The following is an 18,203-nucleotide window of genomic DNA, read 5'->3' as shown; positions in this document are numbered from 1 at the left end:
AAAAAACATTTGTATGGGAGAGCATGGAAGGGGCTTTTTCCTGTATAATAGCTTCTGTGTCAACGAGTGCTATAGTAACTACCCAGTTAGATTGGAATTATCTTTCTTCCAAAGACAAGAATGATTATGAATGACAAGTTATTCTTGGCAGTGGCTCATGCCTGTAATTCTAGCACTTTGAGATACCAAGGCAGGAGGATTGCTAGTTCAAGACCAGCCTGGGTAACATAGCAAGACCACATCTGTTTAAAAAAAAAAAAAAAAAAAAATTATTCTCAGGTTACTGAGTATTCTACTTTAATAAAATCCTAAATGTGTGAAAAATATACATTCAGGAAAAAGGAATCGTAGTATAAAAGAGTCCTTTACAATAAGTGAGTGCCCTGGAAATCCTATAACAAAAAGGAAAAAAGTATCAATGTTATCAAAGAACTGCAGCTATATATAAAGTGAAAAGTGGGAAAACATGGAGTTCTCCTCTGGGTTTTATGATAGCATCAAGAAATCTCGTATTTAGTGAGAACTGGAGAGATATTCCAGTACAGCCTTTCATTCGTTGTTTTATATAGTTGGCATTTTGAGTGCCAGCTGTGCCAGGCACTGGAGAGAACAGCAATGAAAAAATCAGTGTCTCTGATCTCATGAAGCCCACATGATATAATATAGAGGAGACAGACAATAAACAAGTGTGTGTGTACACATTTATAAGTGTATTATGTTGGATAAGTGCTATGAAGAAAACGTAGGGTAAGGTGGATACAGAGAGTACCAGGGTGAGAGAAAAAGTTTGCTTTTTTAAAGTGTAAAGTAGTTGAAGGTCTTGCTGTTAAGGCAAGATCCAAGTAAAGGAGTAGCTTGTCAATGTCACTCCTGAAGTGTTCCCTCACTGCCTCCAGCGAAAATATGTGGACACATGCTCCAGATAAGGTCTGTCTTACCAGCAGTTTTCAGTGAGACTCTTGCCTATCTGAAGAAACCTACAAATTTCTACTTCTTACAGTTCAAAACTAATCATGCACCGTACTCCAGCCTGGGCAACAGAGCAAGACCCCATTTCAAAAAAAAAAAAAGAAAAACTTCATTTACTGTTGTGCCGGGGCTTCATTATTCTCTAATTGTATATATCGTTTCTTAAACCTCTGAGTAAGACTTTGCATTTATCTATGTTAATTTGCCTCTTGTTGATGTGTGTCCATCATTATAGCCATTCAAACCCTAATTATGACATACAAGCATACCTTCATTTAAGCAGTTTTTTAATAAATTTCATATTTATTTTCTGAAAACCAGACTAATCATTCAGTAAACACTTTCTCTGTGTAAGACACTTTGTCTCATTTCTCCTTTTTTGATTCCAAGTCAATTTTCATCATGGGAGGATTTACCAACTTGTAAGTATTTTTAGAAATTATGTCAATTCATTTTAATGCTATACTCCTAACTAGTATTTTGTAAGTTTAATTGTTAAAATGTAATTAAAGTCCTTGCATTTTTGTGATTTTATCATGAGTATCTAAATGTAGTAGACCAGAAAAAGGTTAGAACTTATTTTTTTTAGCGATTTTCAAAAGGAATTCAGGTTTGATTGTGAAAATTTCGAGTAAAATGGAAAGGAGATTAAAATTTATTTATTTATTTGTTATTTATTTGTTTGTTTATTTTTGAGAGACAGTCTCACTCGGTCGCCCAGGCTGGAGTGCAGTGGTGTGATCTCTGCTCACTGCAACTTCCACCTCCTGGGTTCAAGCGATTCTCCTGCCTCAGCCTCTCAAGTAGCTGGGATTACAGGCCTGTGCCACCACACCTGGCTAAGTTTTGTATTTTTAGTAGAGACGGGGTTTCACCATGTTGGCCAGGCTGGCCTTGAATTCCTGGCCTTAAGTGATCCCCCCACCTCGGCCTCCCAAAGTTATGGGACTACAGGTGTGAGCCGCCGCACCCAGCCTGAAATATTTTTAAAAAGAAGTTTCTGTCAGAATCTGTTTTGAGTGAACAATTTAAATTTTTTTTAATTAGAATAAGAAGGCTGAACTCCTCCCAAGTCCTAATTTCTGGAGCTGTTACATTTTAGTCAGTGTTTTCTAGAATATTCTCTGCATTCAAAAATTGCCATGTAACTTAACATAAACAGAACATGTGAATATTTCGTATAACTTGTTTATTTCAGATAGCAGTAAATTATTGAGCATTTCATCTCAGAGTATTGATATGTTGTCCTTTTCATTGGCTTCATAGTATTCCTTTGTTAGGCTATACCATGATTTATTTAACTCAGTCTCAACTGATAGACATTAGATTGCTGTATATACTCCTTTACACATTTACTTATCTGAAATCAATGTATTTCCCGCCCTGGAATTTTTCACCCACCACAAAAAGACTGTTAGAAACCTTGTCCTATGTGTAACATGTTTGTGAATGGTGTTGCCTCCTAGTGGCAGAGCTTAACAGCACAAACATCTGCATAGCAGAAGTTTTTTTTCCACATAGATTGTGTTCAGAATGACAGGCCATATGACTGATTGAAAGTAGAGTTCAGGTTACTCTTTACATTTTTATTTTATTTTATTTTATTTATTTATTTTTAAGACAGAGTCTCGCTTGATCTCCCAGGCTGAAGTGCCGCAGTGGCGCAATCTCGGCTCACTGCAACCTCCACATCCCAGATCCAAGCGATTCTCCTGCCTCTGCCTCTCAAGTAGCTGGGATTACAGGCACCCACCACCATGCCGGGCTAATTTTTTTTTTTTTTTTTTTTTTTTGTATTTTTAGTAGAGATGGGGTTTCATCACGATGGCCAGGCTGCTCTCAAACTCATGACCTCAAGTGATCTGCCTGCCTTGGCCTCCCAAAGTGCTGGGATTACAGGTGTGAGCCACTGCACCTGGCAACCCCTTACATTGTAAATCTTTTTTTTTTTTTTTTGAGATGGAGTCTCGCTCTGTTGTCCAGGCTGGGCTGGAGTGCAGTGGTGCAATCTCACCTCACTGCAACCTCCGCCTCCCGAGTTCATGCCATTCTCCTGCCTCAGCCTCCCAAGTAGCTGGGACTACAAGCGCCTGCCACCACGCCCGGTTAATTTTTTTTTTAAATATTTTTAGTAGAGACGGGGTTTCGCCATGTTAGTTAGGATGGTCTCCATCTCCTGACCTCATGATCTGCCCGCCTCAGCCTCCCAGAGTGCTGGGATTACAGACGTGAGCCACTGCACCCGGCTACACTTTAAATTTAAATGTATTATAATCTATGGCTTCTAAGCAAATGAAAAAGATAACAGTAGAAATACAATATGTGTTCGTCTACAAATCCACTATAAAATTACCTTGTTAAATGATTTAAAAATTTTTTAAACTTGAGATTTTTGTTCCCAAAAAATTGTCTTGTAAAAAGTGTCAGGCTGGGCGTGGTGACTCACATCTGTAATCCCAGCACTTTGGAAGGCCAAGGCAGGCGGATGACGAGGTCAGGAGTTTGAGACCACCCTGGCCAACATAGTGAAACCCAGTCTCTACTGAAAATACAAAAAATTATCCAGGCATGGTGGTGGGTGCCTGTAATCCCAGCTACTTGGGAGACTGAGGCAGGAGAATCACTTGAACCTAGGAGGTGGAGATTGCAGTGAGCCAAGATCGCGCCACTGCACTCCAGCCTGGGTGACAGTGCGAGACTCCGTCTCAAAAAAAAAAAAAAAAAAAAAGTTATATCAGAGGTTAGGTGCAGTGGCTCAAGCCTGTAATCCCAGCACTTTGAGAGGCTGAGATGGGTGGATCACTTCAGACCAGAAGTTCAAGACCAGCCTGATTAACATGGAGAAACCCAGTCTCTACTAAAAATACAAAAATTAGCTAGCCTAATGGTGGCACAGGCCTGTAGACCCAACTACTTGGGAGGAGGAGGCACGAGAATCGTCTGAACCTGGGAGGCAGAGGTTGCAGTCAGCCGAGGTTGCACCGCTGCACTCCAGCCTGGGCGACAGAGTGAGACTCCGTCTCAAAAAAAACAAAGATATATTATTTGTCTCTAAATTCCTGTATGTAAAAAGGCGTTACAGGCATGCTATTTGCATCTAAATTCGTGTATGTAAAAAGACTAACTCGGTGAAAGTATAAAATAAAATAATAACTTCGTATAAATATTACCAATTAGTTGTTTTGGATTTTTTGGGCTTTTTTTTTTTTTTTTTTTTGAGACAGGGTCTCGCTCTGCCACGCAGGCTGGAGTGCGGTGGTATGAATCACTGCTTGCTGCAGCCTCAGCCTCCCGAGTTCAAGTGATACTTCCGCCTCAGCCCCTCAAGTAGCTGGGACTATAGGTATGCACCACCACACCCAGCTAATTTAAAAAAATTTCTTGTAGAGGTGGGGCCCTGCCATGTTGCTCAGGCCAGTCTTGAACTCCTGGGCTCAAATGATCCTCCCACTGCAGCCTTCCAAAGTGCTGAGATTGCAGGTGTGAGACACTGCAGCTGGCCCTAGTTTAAAAGTTTTAACCAAATTGCACTCACATGAGGCATAAGACTACTTTCCTCCTTTCCAGTACTCCTATGAATGCAGGGTAGTATCAGTATTCTTGATCATTGCCAATTTAGAAGTCAATCAGTGACATCTTTTTTTTTTTTTTTTTTTTGAGACGGAGTCTTGCTCAGTCGCCCAGGCTGGAGTACAGTGGCGCAATCTCACTGCAAGCTCTGCCTCCCGGGTTCACTCCATTCTCCTGCTTCAGCCTCCCGAGTAGCTGGGACTACAGGCGCCTGCCACCACCCGGCTAATTTTTTTTTTATTTTTAGTAGAGACAGGGTTTCACCATGTTAGCTAGGATGGTCTCGATCTCCTGACCTCGTGACCCACCCACCTTGGCCTCCCAAAGTGCTGGGATTACAGACGTGAGCCACTGGGCCTGGCCAATCAGTGATATCTTACTATTTTTATTACATCTCTTTGATCTAGTGATATTGAGCATCTTTGAAAAACTATGTTGGTATATTATTTTGTATATTCGTATCTTACTAATTTGTGGTTTGATTTGCCTGCAGCCTTTTCCTTTATGGTTTTTTGGTTTCATGTCATGCTGTTTACTAAAAAGACATTTTTTGATAGTTTCAAATGTTTTGTCTAATTATAAATGACAGTTGTAAAAAACAAAAGCAGCATGTTAGAATGTAAAGAGCTCTGACTTTAGAATTAAACTCCACATTCTCCACATATCATTTATATCAGTTGGGCAGAATATTTAATCTCTCTGAATCTATTTGCTCATATGTGTAATGAGTACCACTTCACAAGGCTATCATTAGTCTTAAATGCACATAAAATGCCTTTATTTTATTTTTTATTTTTGTGACACGATCATGGCTCACTGCAACCTCCACCTCCTGGTGTCAACCAATCCTCCACTACAGGTGTGCACCACCACACCTGGCTAATTTTTGTATTTTTTGTAGAGATGGGGTTTCGCCATCTTGCACAGGCTGGTCTCAAACCCCTAAGCTCAAGGTATCCGCCCGCCTTAGCCTCACAAAGTGCTGGGATTACAGGCATGAACTGCTGCACCTGGCCCACATAAAGCAACTTTATATGTGCCTAGCAAATAATGAATGTTTGTGTTTTCTTCCTTCTTAATACCCTGTCATTTCTCTGCTTTTGACAGATGATGTCAGTTCATACAGACTGTATTGTGTCAGTGCAGATTTTAAGTACACTGATGGAAATAACTATTAGAAATGGTAAGTATATCAACTTACTGCGATTTACAGTGTGCATTATTGGTTGCTATTTACATGGTATCTTTCATATTGCTAAATGTTAGTATATTTGGAAATATAGAATATAAAATTATTTTTCTAATCAAAAGTCATTTTTTTGTTTTTTTGAGACAGAATCTTGCTGTCGCCCAGGCTAACGTGCAGTGACACAATCTCAGCACTGCAACTCCCACCTTCCTGGTTCAAGCAATTCTCATGCCTCAGCTTCCTGAGTAGCTGGGACTACAGGCACATACCACTACACCCGGCTAATTGTTTTGTATTTTAGTAGAGACGGGGTTTCACCATGCTGCCCAGGCTGGTCTTGAACTCCTGAGCTCAGGCAATCTACCCGCCTCGGCCTCCCAAAGTGCTAGGATTACAGGCATGAGCCACCTCACCCGACCTCAAAAGTCTTTAATAATGAAATGGAACTTCAGTTAAACAATGAGTATCTGAATTTTCCTACTTGCATTGAGAAGAGAGTATAAGATCTTGCAAGTGGAAGCCCTCACCTACTATTTACCAAATCATGGCTTACTTTGCTTGATAAATGGAAATGGTTCCAAACTTACTTAGCCAACTAAGTTTAACTGGCTTATTAGTAAGCAGCAGTATTATACTGATAATATAGTAAGGCATATTGAAAGCATCCACTGCAAAGGTGTAACATTTGCTTTCTCATCTTTGAGAGCCCTTAAAAATAAAAGAAGCATGGTGGTTTACCTGTTTCATCTGTCTTGGGGATTGGGACTATAAAGGCAATGAAGATGATAAAAAAATCTTCCTGTGTTATTGATAGTTGGGATTTTACCAGTGGTATTTCCAGCCGTTTTAAAACGTGTTACTTCCTTCTGAGTTACACCCTTTTATCCATCACTCTCAGATATTTTCTTTGTGTCATTTTCTTCATTTTATTTGGAAATCTATAATTCCTATGATCAACCTATAACTATATTGTTAGCATAAAATTAGCAGCTGTCATTTGTATAAAACCATTGTAATTATTCATGTTTCACATGCAGACTGTCACCTTGCAAATGTGGGTTTGTAGACCACAGATTTAGAATGAAATGTTTTCTTCTGTTAATTAGATACCTTCAGTGACTCACCAGTTTGGCCCTGGATCCCATCATTGTCTGATATAGCAGCTGTGTTTTTCAATATGGGGATTGATTTTAGATCTTTGTTTCCCCTGGAGAATCTTCAGCCAGACTTTAATGAAGACTATCTAGTGTAAGTTTTCTCATCATAATTAACTCCAAAAATACCATTTCGTACAACTTACCTATAATTATAGCTAAAGTTTAATATTTATTTCTGATTTTTAAAAAGATCTCTCAAAGTTGAGATCAATCTTGAATTAGATACATTCTTAACATCTGTCTTAATCTAAAAGCCGTCATCATGTTTAGCAGGCAAACAATAGAAATATTCTCATAAAAGTTTTGTTTTCTTTTTACAAGACTTTCCATTGTTATTTAACATTGTTTTGGTGGAAGTATTGGCCAGAGTAATTAGACAAGAGACAAAAAACAAGAGAGACAAAAATTGGAAAGGAGTTGCTGAAAGATTATTTGTAGATGTGAGTTAATCTAGACATAGAAGCCTAAGACTTGGGTGAAAAACTATGACAAATAACTAAGAAAATTTGGTGTGGGTGTCTGGGTATAAAAATAATAAACAGAAATCAATAACCTTCAGATATGTGAAGTGTAACTAGTTAAAAGATACACTGGGCTAGGTGTGGTGGCTTATACCTGTAATGCCAACATTTGGGGAGGCCAAGGCGGGAGAATCACTTGAGGCTGGGAATTGGAAGTTGCAGCGAGCTGTGATCACACCACAGTACTACAGCCTGGGTGGCAGACTGAGACCTTGTCTTTAAAAAAAAAAAAAAGAAGGTGGGGACCAGGCACAGTGGCTCATGCCTGTAATCCCAACACTTTGGGAGGCCAAGGCAGGCGGATCACTTGAGGTCAGGAGTTCGAGAACAGCCTTACCAACATGATGAAACCGGGTCTCTACTAAAAATACAAAAAAGTTAGCTGGGTGTAGTGGCACGCACCTTCAGTCCCAGCTACTTGGGAGGCTGAGGCAGGAGAATCGCTTGAACCTGGGTGGCGGAGGTTGCAGTGAGCCGAGATCACACCACTGCACTCCACCCTGGACGACAGAGTGAGACTCCATCTTAAAAAAAAAAAAAAAAGGAAACTGGTTACAGACAAAGTATTAATTTCAAGTCAATAAGAAAAAGATCAATACCTATTAGAAAAATGGGCAGAGGAAATGAATAGACTGATCACAGAAAAGGGAATAAAAATGGAAAGGTAAAGGAAGTAAAAGAGGAAAAAGTTGAATATATTCACTTAAACATTATGAAAATTCTGTTTCCACTCCGTATAGGATCCCTGGTTACTCAGATGTAATCTGCATCTGAAAATATATTGGATAGCAACATTTCAGCTAGAGACTATGTTTCATCACTTTGAATAGGAAAAATAATGTTTATCCAGCCCATCCAAAAATCCCAACTATTTCCCCTAAATATTACAAGAATGTTCTTAAACACTTATATTTTAAAAGTTACCACATATTTCTGCATAATATAAACATTTAACATACTGCTACTTTATTATTTAACATTTAATGAACTCAGTAGTGTGTGGTAATTTTGTATGTGGTGTACAACAATTTGAATTTTTCTTACTGTAGTGAGCATGTACAGTAGTGGAAATAAACAGTGGTGGTGGCTATAGTCACTGTTGTATAGTGGTGAGTAAAGATGGGCACAAACTTAACACAAGTGATCTGGTGAAGGAATGAGTGCTATGTAACAAAATGCCTGTTTAAACAACATGAGCATGAGTCTGGAAATTGTGTGTGTGTGTGTGTGTGTGTGTTTGTTTGAGACAGGGTCTTGCTTTGTTGTGCAGGCCGGAGTGCAGTGACACAATGTCAGCTCACAGCAACCTCTGCCTCCCAGGCTCAAGTGATCTTCCCACCTCAGCCTCCCGAGTAGTTGAGACCACAGGTACTCACCACCACGCCCAGCTAATATTTTTTTATTTTTTGTGGAGACGGGGTTTTGCCATGTTGCCCAGGCTGGTCTGGAACTCCTGAGCTAAGACGATCCCCTGGCCTCAGCTTCCCAAACTGCTGGGATTACAGGCATGAGCCACTGCCTGGCTTGAACTTGTTAAGATCCTACCCCACTCGCTGTTCTCTTTCTTTTCTTTCTTTTCTTTTCTTCCCTTCCTTCCCCTCTGTCCCTCCCTTCCCTCCCTTCCTTCCCTTCCTTCCTTCCCTTTCCTCCCTTCTCTCCTTTCCCTTCCCTCCCTTCCCCTTCCCTCACTTCCCTCGCTTCCCCCCCTTCTCCTTCCCCTTCCCCTTCCCTCCCTCCTCCCTTCCACAAGATGAGGTCTTGGTCTGTCACTGAGGCTGGAGTGCAGTGACACAGTTATGGGTCATTGCACCCTCGAACTCCTGAGCTCAAGTGGCCCTCCTACCTCAGCTTCCTGAGTACCCTGGCACTACAGACACACACCACCATGCCTGGCCAATGTTTTTAAATTTTTTCACAGAGAATGGATCTGACTATGTTGCCCAGGCTGGTCTCAAAATCCTGGGCTCAAGCAATCCTAACACCTTGACCTCCCAAAGTGCTGGGATTATAGGCATGAGCCACTGCACCTGGCCATCACTGTTCTTTTTTTAACCAGGACTCACAGCTTACGCATTTTTGCCGGTGTGTATATGCATATTTATCATGCCAAGTTATCTATACAAATAGTAGATGTAGAGTGAAAATGTTTGCAGATCGTCAGAATAAATATTTAGGTAGAGAAAATTCAGATATTAAAGGATACTAGTACAGTTCTTTTCTTGACCATTATTCTGCTAGGTACATAGACTTAAAATTTAAGTCTAAATACATTCTAACCTTCAGTTCTATATCCCTTCAATTATCACATCCCTACATTCCTTTTCCTCCACCTATGTCATATCTATTCGTTCCTTTTCATTTCCTGTGTCAGTCTAATTCAGATTCTCTTTTCCTGCCTAGCCTGGCAAAAAATCTTTCCTCCAGGGCCTTTCCACCTGTAAGATATTCTTTTCACTGTTGCAGGAACTCACTCTCTACTATTCTCAAACCTTTATACCCTATATTTAAGACTTTATGATTTTACCCTGACCTGTTTTCTGTTTTGTTGTCAGCTTTCTAATCAAATTGGTCTGCCTGCTGTCCCTCCACATCATAATAGCTAGCCCTTATATAGTGTCTGCTGTGTGCCAGACTCTGTTCTAAGGGCTTCATTCACATAGTACCTCACTTAGTAGTTACTACAAATACTAGTAAGGTTTTCATTTCCATTTTACAAGTAAGGTAGGCACGGAGAGGTTAAGTAACTTGCCCAAGGTTATACAACTAGAAAGGGGCGCAAAGAAGTACTAAGCAACTATTTTAAAAAATAAGTTCTTCACATGTAGCTGTGGAAATATCTCCAAGATACCTTACTGAGTGAGAAAAGGAAGGTACAAAGGTATATAATATACTACCATTTGTATTAAAGGTGAAGGGGGAGTGATAAAGGGTAAAAAAATGTTTCATCTACATTCACAACACTTCTGACATCAAATGTATAGGTTTTCTACACACTGTCATTTCTCCAGTTCCCTGTAGACACCAACTAGATGTCCTACAGTTTAATGCAATTCTAGTTCTAATTACCCAGAGTTAGCACAGAGCCCACAGGTTAAGGACTGAATCCCACAAGACTGCCACCACTTCATATGGAATCACAAGTCTGGACTTCCCATTGTTCTAAACAACTAGCTATAAATCGGGAGTTCCTACAGTCCTCCTCCCCTTTATGTTCAGTAATATGCTAGAATGGCTCACAGAACTCAGGAAAGCAGTTTACTTACTATTATTGGTTTGCTGTAAAAGGTACAACTCAAGAACAGCCAAATGGAAGAGATACATTGTACAAGGTATGGGGATGGGAGTGCATGGAACTTCCCTGGCCTGTCCAGGTACTCCACCTTCCCATCATTTTTTTTTTCTTTCTTTCTTTCTTAATAGAGAAGACAGAGTTTCGCCTTTTTTTTTTTTTTTTTTTTTTTTTTAAAGACAAAGTCTTGCTCTGTCACCCAGGCTGGAGTGCAGTGGCGCGATCTCAGCTCACTGCAACCTCCACCTCCCAGGTTCAAGCGATTCTCCTGCCTCAGCCTCCCGAGTAGCGGGGATTACAGGCGCCCGCCACCATGCCCGCCTAATTTTTCTATTTTTAGCAGAGATGGGGTTTTACCATGTTGGCCCAGGCTGGTCTCGAACTCCTGACCTCAGGTGATCTGCCTGCCTCAGCCTCCCAAAATGCTGGGATTACATGTGAGCCACCACCCCCAGTCGAATTTTGCTGTATTGCCCAGGTGAGTCTTGAACTCCTGGGCTCAGGCTATCCACCTGCCTCAGCCTCTCAAAGTGCTGGGATTCAGGTGTGAGCCACTCCACCCTACCCACCCTCTCATCATCTTGATGCATTAGCCAATCCAGAAGCTCTCTGAACTTTAGGGTATTTTTGGAGGGCCAATTACACAGGGATGGTTGATTAAAGCATTAGCCATTGGCGATTAACTTAATCTTTAACCCCTCTGGGTGAGACTGAAAGTTTCAGCCTTCTAGTCACATGGTTGATAACTCAGGCAACCAGCCCCCATCCTCCAGGAGTCACTTTATTAGCATAAATTTAGGTATGGTTAAAAAGGGATTATTATAAATAACAAAAGAGGCTCCTCCTACCTCATCAGACATTCCAGAGGTTTTAGGAGCTCTGTGCCAGGGATTGGGGACAAAGATCAAATGTATTTCTTCTTATACCACAGTGGGACATATATTCGTATTTGTTTGTTTATACATAAAATGCCAATGGAAGGAAGGACTAAAACTTGTAGTAATTATCTTAGGGAAGAAACGAGTAGTTATAAAGAACGGAGCTAGGAGGGCAGTTATCCCAGCATACTGTACCTTAATATATTTTGATATTTTTAAAGCATGTAAAAGTATTGTTTTTTCAAAAAATTTAAAATGTTGTCTATCTTTTGAAAGCGAAGTTCATGCATCTCCTCTTTCATGAATCTTCACTGATAACCTCTGACAATTAGAAGTAGAGTGCGTTGAATTGTTTCTATATATTGCTATAGCAGTTTCTTTAGGCCATTTATGAGTCTTTTACCTATTATGAATTCTTTTTAGTCAGAACCATCTTCTACATAGCTCTCTAACACCAAGAGCAATGAGGATAGTACCATATAAAACGTAGTTTGTTCAAGAGAAAACTGATGCATAATGATAGAAATGATATTAGTGTTTGCCTTGAGTCAGGGATAGCAGATTGACTTGGATTTGGCATAAAGAGATTTTTGAGGGGAATGGAAATGTTCTACTTCTTGATTTGGATGGTGGTTACATTAGTATATATGATTATCAAAACTTAAAATGGGTACATTCCTTTTATTGTATGTAAATTATACCTCGATAAAACATAGTTTTTAAAAAGTAGCCCAGAATTTCTTAAAGTGAGTAATATATTTTGTGCCTAACTTCACATTGCTTTACTCACTTCTCAATAGTTCTGAAACACAGACAACATCAAGGGGAAAAGAAAGTGAAGATTCATCTTATAAGCCAATTTTTTCAACACTTCCTGAAACCAACATTTTAAATGTGGTTAAGGTAGGAAAAAACTTTTGTGTGTCTTTGGCTCAGAGCTAGAACCATTTAGTCTGTGGTTAATGGTTTTTTGAAAAAAAAAAATCTTGGCTGGGCACGGTGGCTCACGCCTGTAATCCCAGCACTTTGGGAGGCCAAGGCGGGCAGATCACGAAGTCAGGAAATCGAGACTATCCTGGCTAACACAGTGAAAACCCACCTCTACTAAAAATACAGGCCGGGCGCGGTGGCTTACGCCTGTAATCCCAGCACTTTGGGAGGCCAAGGCGGGCAGATCACAAGGTCAAGAGATCGAGACCATCCTGGCTAACATGGTGAAACTCCGTCTCTACTAAAAATACAAAAAAAAAAAATTAGCTGGGTGTGGCGGCGGGCACCTGTGGTCCCAGCTGCTCGAGAGGCTGAGGCAGGAGAATGGTGTGAATCTGGGAGGCGGAGCTTGCAGTGAGCTGAGATCACGCCACTGCACTCCAGCCTGGGCAACAGAGTGGGACTGTGTCTCAAAAAAAAAAAAAAAAAAAAACTTAGCCAGGCATGATGATGGGGTCCTGAAGTCCCAGCTGCTTGGGAGGCTGAGGTAGGAGAATGGCATGGACCGAGGAGGCAGAGCTTGCAGTGAGCCAGGATCGTGCCACTGCACTCCAGCCTGAGCAACAAAGCAAGACTCTGTCTCAAAAAAAAAAAAAAAACTCTAGTTTCTTACCAGGTGATTTCCAGTCTCTGAAATTTCTTAGCAATAATCTTTGTATTAAAGATTGTTTTTGCTGTTTTTGTGTTGTTTTAATATTAATGATGAACAGGAACTTTAGGTCAGTTACATCATTAAATAGTTTTGAAACCAATAGTTTTTTATAAGTAGGATGTATGAAGAAAGAAATCTTACAATATAATTTAGTGATCAAGCATTAATGGCAGAGGCCGGGCACGGTGGCTCATGCCTGTAATCCCAGCACTGTGGGAGGCCAAGGTGGGTGGATCAGCTGAGGTCAGGAGTTCGAGACCAGCTTGGCCAACATGGTGAAACCCTGTCTCTACTAAAAATCACAAAAAAAAAAGTTAGCCGGGCATGGTGGCAGGTCCTGTTATCCCAGTTACTGGGGAGGCTGAGGCGGGAGAATCACTTGAACCTGGGAGGTGGAAGTTGCAGTGAGGCGAGATCACACCACTGCACTGCAGCCTGGGCGACAGAGTGAGACTCCGTCTCAAAAAAAAGAAGGTCAAAAAAAGTTAATGACAGTGTGAAACATTTTTAGTTGCTGAATTGAATCAGTGATACTGAACCATTAAGAAAATCTCAAAAATGGAAAATGGAGAAGAAAATGCCACTTAATTCAACTATTAACGTGGAGTAGTTCTTGCCTTCTTTTGTCTAGACATCTGATGTTTGTTTTCTTTATAGTTCTTTTTTGCGTCTTTTGTCAAAAAGTTTATAATTAAAACCCTAAAAATAAAATATACCTTCTAAAATATTTTTGTCTGTGCATTTATGTTAAACAGTTTCTAGGCTTGTGTACATCTATACATCCAGAAGGTTACCAGGATCATGAAATAATGTTGCTGATTTTAATGTTATTTAAAATGAGTTTGGAAAAACAGCTGAAACAGATTCCTCTAGTAGACTTTCAAAGCCTCCTGATAAACCTGATGAAAAACATCAGAGATTGGAACACAAAGGTAATGTTACTTAAAACTTCATTATTCATTTTTTATATAGCATTACAATTTGACTCATAGTGCATATGGAATTAATACTGTTTCTAAACTCAATATCTTTGGCAGATTAAAAATGAACTGAGGAAGGGACTGTTTGCTGGAGCTGTATTATTTAAATTCATGATAATTAAATTTTTTCTAAAACTTCAGCTCTTTATCCAACAAAAATGTGTTTATTGGGGATTTCCTGTGGACTCAGCATTAATGTAGGTGCTAGAGATTGAGCTGTGAAAGAGACAAAGCCTTTGCCTTCATGGGGCTTTTGTCCTAGTCAAAGGGTTAGATAAACAAGTAAATGTTGATTATATTATCATGTCAGGTAGTAGTTAAGTACTACAAATTAAAATAAAGCAGGACATGAGTACAGCAAGACTGGATGCTATGCTATTTCATATAAGGCAGTCAGGGAAAGGCCTTTCCAAAATAACCTTGGAGCAGAGACCTAAATGAAATGACGGAGTGAGTCATACCTACAACCAGAATTTGAGTTGAACTTCTGCAACCATATGGAGGATGAACATGTATAATTTTTGTTAGGACTTTTTAAAAATTATATTTTTCAGTCTTTTTTGGTGGAAAAATTAAAATAGGCAGAAGTAAGGCAAAGAGTATAATAAATTCCTAAGTATCACTTTGCTTCAATAATTGAGACATAATCTTGTCTAATGTAAAACTGACCCTATATTTCCTTTCCCTGCTCATCAGATTATTTTGAAGCAACTGTTAGGCTTTTTAAAAAATTGATACACAATGGTAATACATATTTGGGGGGTGTTAGGCTTTTTTTTTTTTTTTTTTTTGACAGCATCTCCTGTCACCCAGGCAGGAGTACAGTGATGCAATCTTGTCTCAGTGCAACCTCTGCCTCCTAGTTTCAGGTGATTCTTGTGCCTCAGCCCCCTAAGTAGCTGAGACCATAGACACACGCCACCCTGCCCAGCTAATTTCTGTGTATTTAGTAGAGACAGGGTTTTATCATGTTGGCCAGGCTGGTCTCAAACTCCTGGCCTCAAGGGATTCACCTTCCTTGGCCTCCCAAAGTGCTGGGATTACAGGCATGAGCCACCACACCCAGCCAGGTGTTAGGCTTTTAAAAATACTGAAATAGGATCCCTAAAGTGCAAGAAATCCCAAATCAGGAATATATATAGTCTTGTACAACTCTGATACACATTTATGTTTAGATCAGTTTATCCTTCCAAGAAGGACTGTTTAAAGATATGATGTAGTACAAAACATGAAAGCCAAGTGAAATTCTGCTAAATGTATCTGTTCAGTCCATTTAAGATAGTATAAGTAAAACAATCTGTGTATTGTGTACATTTTAGCAGATTCTAGACTCCATGCTATTTCTAAAAATGTGTGCCCTTATTTTGTACTAGTGCTTCCATTATGGCAAGAAGGGATGTAGATGATCTGTTGGGTGTTTGATTTTACTGTTCTGTTTGAAAAGAAATCTTACATGTTCTTTTTTTTCAGGTGCCTGAACTCTGTCTGGGCATAAATGAACTCTCAAGTCATCCCCACAACCTTCTGTGGTTAGTACAGCTGGTCCCTAATTGGACATCACGTGGAAGGTATTGAAAAGTGAGAATTAAACATTAAGAAATTTTATAATTTTAGATTAATGAAATGCCTTGGTTCTTTATTTCCATTCATCATTCTTTGAATGTTAGATCAGAGATGTTTATTTCGTATTCAGTTGTGAGAAAAGGCATTGATAGCCTGATTCTTTCTTACTCTAATTCTTAACTCAGGTCGTTATGTAATTTTTTTTTTTTTTTTTGAGACAGAGTCTCACTCTGTTACCCAAGTTGAATATTTTTTTATTTTTAATTTTAGTTTATCTGTTACCTTAATACAGATGACATATTCCACAAAAATAAATGAATCAGCTTTTTTTTGCTTTAGTAAAAATAAATTTCATCAGTTAAAAAAATAGGTTTTCTGTCAGTAAATCATCAAGGTCAAAGATAAGGCTGTTAAATGATTTACTGAGCTTCAGATAATTCAAGTTTTATGTACAAATATTTTACATGAAAATTTTACTGTTCTATAACAGCTTATATGTTCCTGTACAGACTTCTCTTGAAACATTGCCTATATTTCCAATTAGAACTAGAGCTCCTCTTGACTCATTCATTTGCTTTTCAAGCAGTATTAATTAAAATACATTCTAAATACTTTTAACTTCTAATTCTAGGCAACTGAGACAGTGCCTCAGTCTAGTGATTATTTCAAAGCTTTTGGATGAGAAACATGAAGATGTTCCTAATGCCAGTAATCTGCAGGTATAAATAAATACATTTTTATTTTTAATAAATGGGAGAGGTAATGAGAGGTATAAGGAAAATTGATGAACCCTAAGTCAAAGGTCCTGGGGTCAGAGCTCAGCTCTCAAGCATGATACTGTTCATGTAATCTCTAGCACACTTAACTAACAAGGTCCAGTTTTTTCATCTGTGAAATGGAGATAGTATTGCACCCTCCACCACATAGAATGGTTGTGGACAATCAGATGTGAATTAATGTATAAAGAAACTACTGGGAAAATCATAATGTGGAATTACATGAATATGATTTCATTTATTGAATTAGTTCAGCTTGTCTAAGTTAGCAGTTTTATCGCAAGCTTAGAAATTGCAAAACCATTGTACATTGATTGCATCTTTAACCTGTTTTAAAATGAGTCTTTTTAGATCATAGAGCTTAAATGTAGTTGCCCTCTAGTACTTGTTCAGTAAGCATATATCATGTATATATGAGAATGTGGACAAACATGTCCAACTGTTGCTGGGTAGTGGTGGCACACACCTATAGTCCCAGCTACTTGGGAGGCTGAGGCCAGAGGATCCTTCGAATCCAGGAGTTCGAGTCCAACCTAAGCAACATGGGGAGACCCTGTCTTTAATATATATATGTGAATTTTTTTAATTTAAAAAAATGTCCTACGGAAGTCCCTCTCTCAGAAGTTCTGAAGGCTTTTTACAAACATTGATAGCACTAATGGGGCTGCCCTTGGTTGGATTTGAAAACTCACCTTAGGCCAGGCACGGTGGCTCACACCTGTAATCCCAGCACTTTGGGAGGCCTAGGTGGGCGGATCACGAGGTCAGGAGATCGAGACCATCCTGGCCAACACCGTGAAACCCCATCTCTACTAAATACAAAAAAATTAGTCAGGCATGGTGGCAGGCAGCTGTAGTCCCAGCTACTTGGGAGGCTGAGGCAGGAGAATGGCGTGAACCCGGGAGGCAGAGCTTACAGTAAGCCGAGATCACGCTACTGCACTCCAGCCTGGGCGACAGAGCGAGACTGTGTCTCCAAAAAAAAAAAAAAAAACTCACCGTAGAACCTGATCTGGATGTCCCTTTGTTCTTGTTCGAATTGCAATTTGGTACAAGGTATGCCACCAGGTCTTAGGAATTAAAACAAAACAAAGATTTAGATTTGAGGCTGCCCTTGAAAACATAATCTAATGGTTGAAACAAAATTAACCAACTCTTGTGGGTTAGTGTGGTAAGAACAGTAACTGAAGCATGCAGAAGATGCTGGGGGATGGAGAGATTGATGGGCACAGCTGGTTTCTGCTTTAGTAGAGTTGAGGTAGATTTGATTCCAGATATATGGGGATCGTGCTGGAGCTACCAGGGTAATTAGCAGATAGTTCCCATTCCTTTCAATGATATTTACTGCCTTCGAAAAAGATCCGGGGATAGGATTTCTACCATTTCTCCTAACTTTTGTTGTTCTGTTACTTTTTCCTTTTTTGCCCATGTAAAATAGAATAATTAACCAAATAATTATATGAATAATTAACCCTCAAACTCACTAACTGATATTCAAGTTACAATCTAGTTGTGATTTTTACCCCAACTTCTTGTAGTTCTTCTCAGAATTCAATGACTTCTAACCACAGAGTCAACTTTGTTGACTTTTGAATAATTTAACAGAGAAAGCATTCCCTGTGGCCTCTGTTATAATATCATTTGGTCTCCTAAGCATTTATCCCAAGTT

The 18,203-nt window shown here is 39.5% G+C and overlaps 1 protein-coding gene across 7 annotated transcripts in view; it reads left to right on the top strand.

Annotated features, from left to right (window-relative positions):
* The window catches only part of SLF2 (SMC5-SMC6 complex localization factor 2), a 63,443-nt gene that overhangs the window by 29,844 nt on the left and 15,396 nt on the right, over positions 1-18,203 (top strand). For 6 of the 7 annotated variants that reach the window (XM_021943597.2, XM_021943595.2, XM_021943596.2 and 3 more), the window contains 6 exons: positions 5,647-5,722; positions 6,835-6,976; positions 12,374-12,476; positions 13,971-14,147; positions 15,666-15,763; positions 16,390-16,477. In XM_021943597.2, coding sequence (XP_021799289.2) covers positions 5,647-5,722; positions 6,835-6,976; positions 12,374-12,476; positions 13,971-14,147; positions 15,666-15,763; positions 16,390-16,477 — 684 coding nt within the window. Of the gene's footprint in view, positions 1-5,646; positions 5,723-6,834; positions 6,977-12,373; positions 12,477-13,970; positions 14,148-15,665; positions 15,774-16,389; positions 16,478-18,203 lie in introns of all 7 variants that reach the window. The other variant, XR_002524410.2, reaches the window with a different exon arrangement.

The sequence above is a fragment of the Papio anubis genome, chromosome 11 (assembly GCF_008728515.1).
Source record: "Papio anubis isolate 15944 chromosome 11, Panubis1.0, whole genome shotgun sequence".
NCBI classification, from domain to species: Eukaryota; Metazoa; Chordata; class Mammalia; order Primates; family Cercopithecidae; genus Papio; species Papio anubis.
Note: the sequence above shows the minus strand (reverse complement) of the source record. Positions and strands in the feature narration are given on the sequence as shown.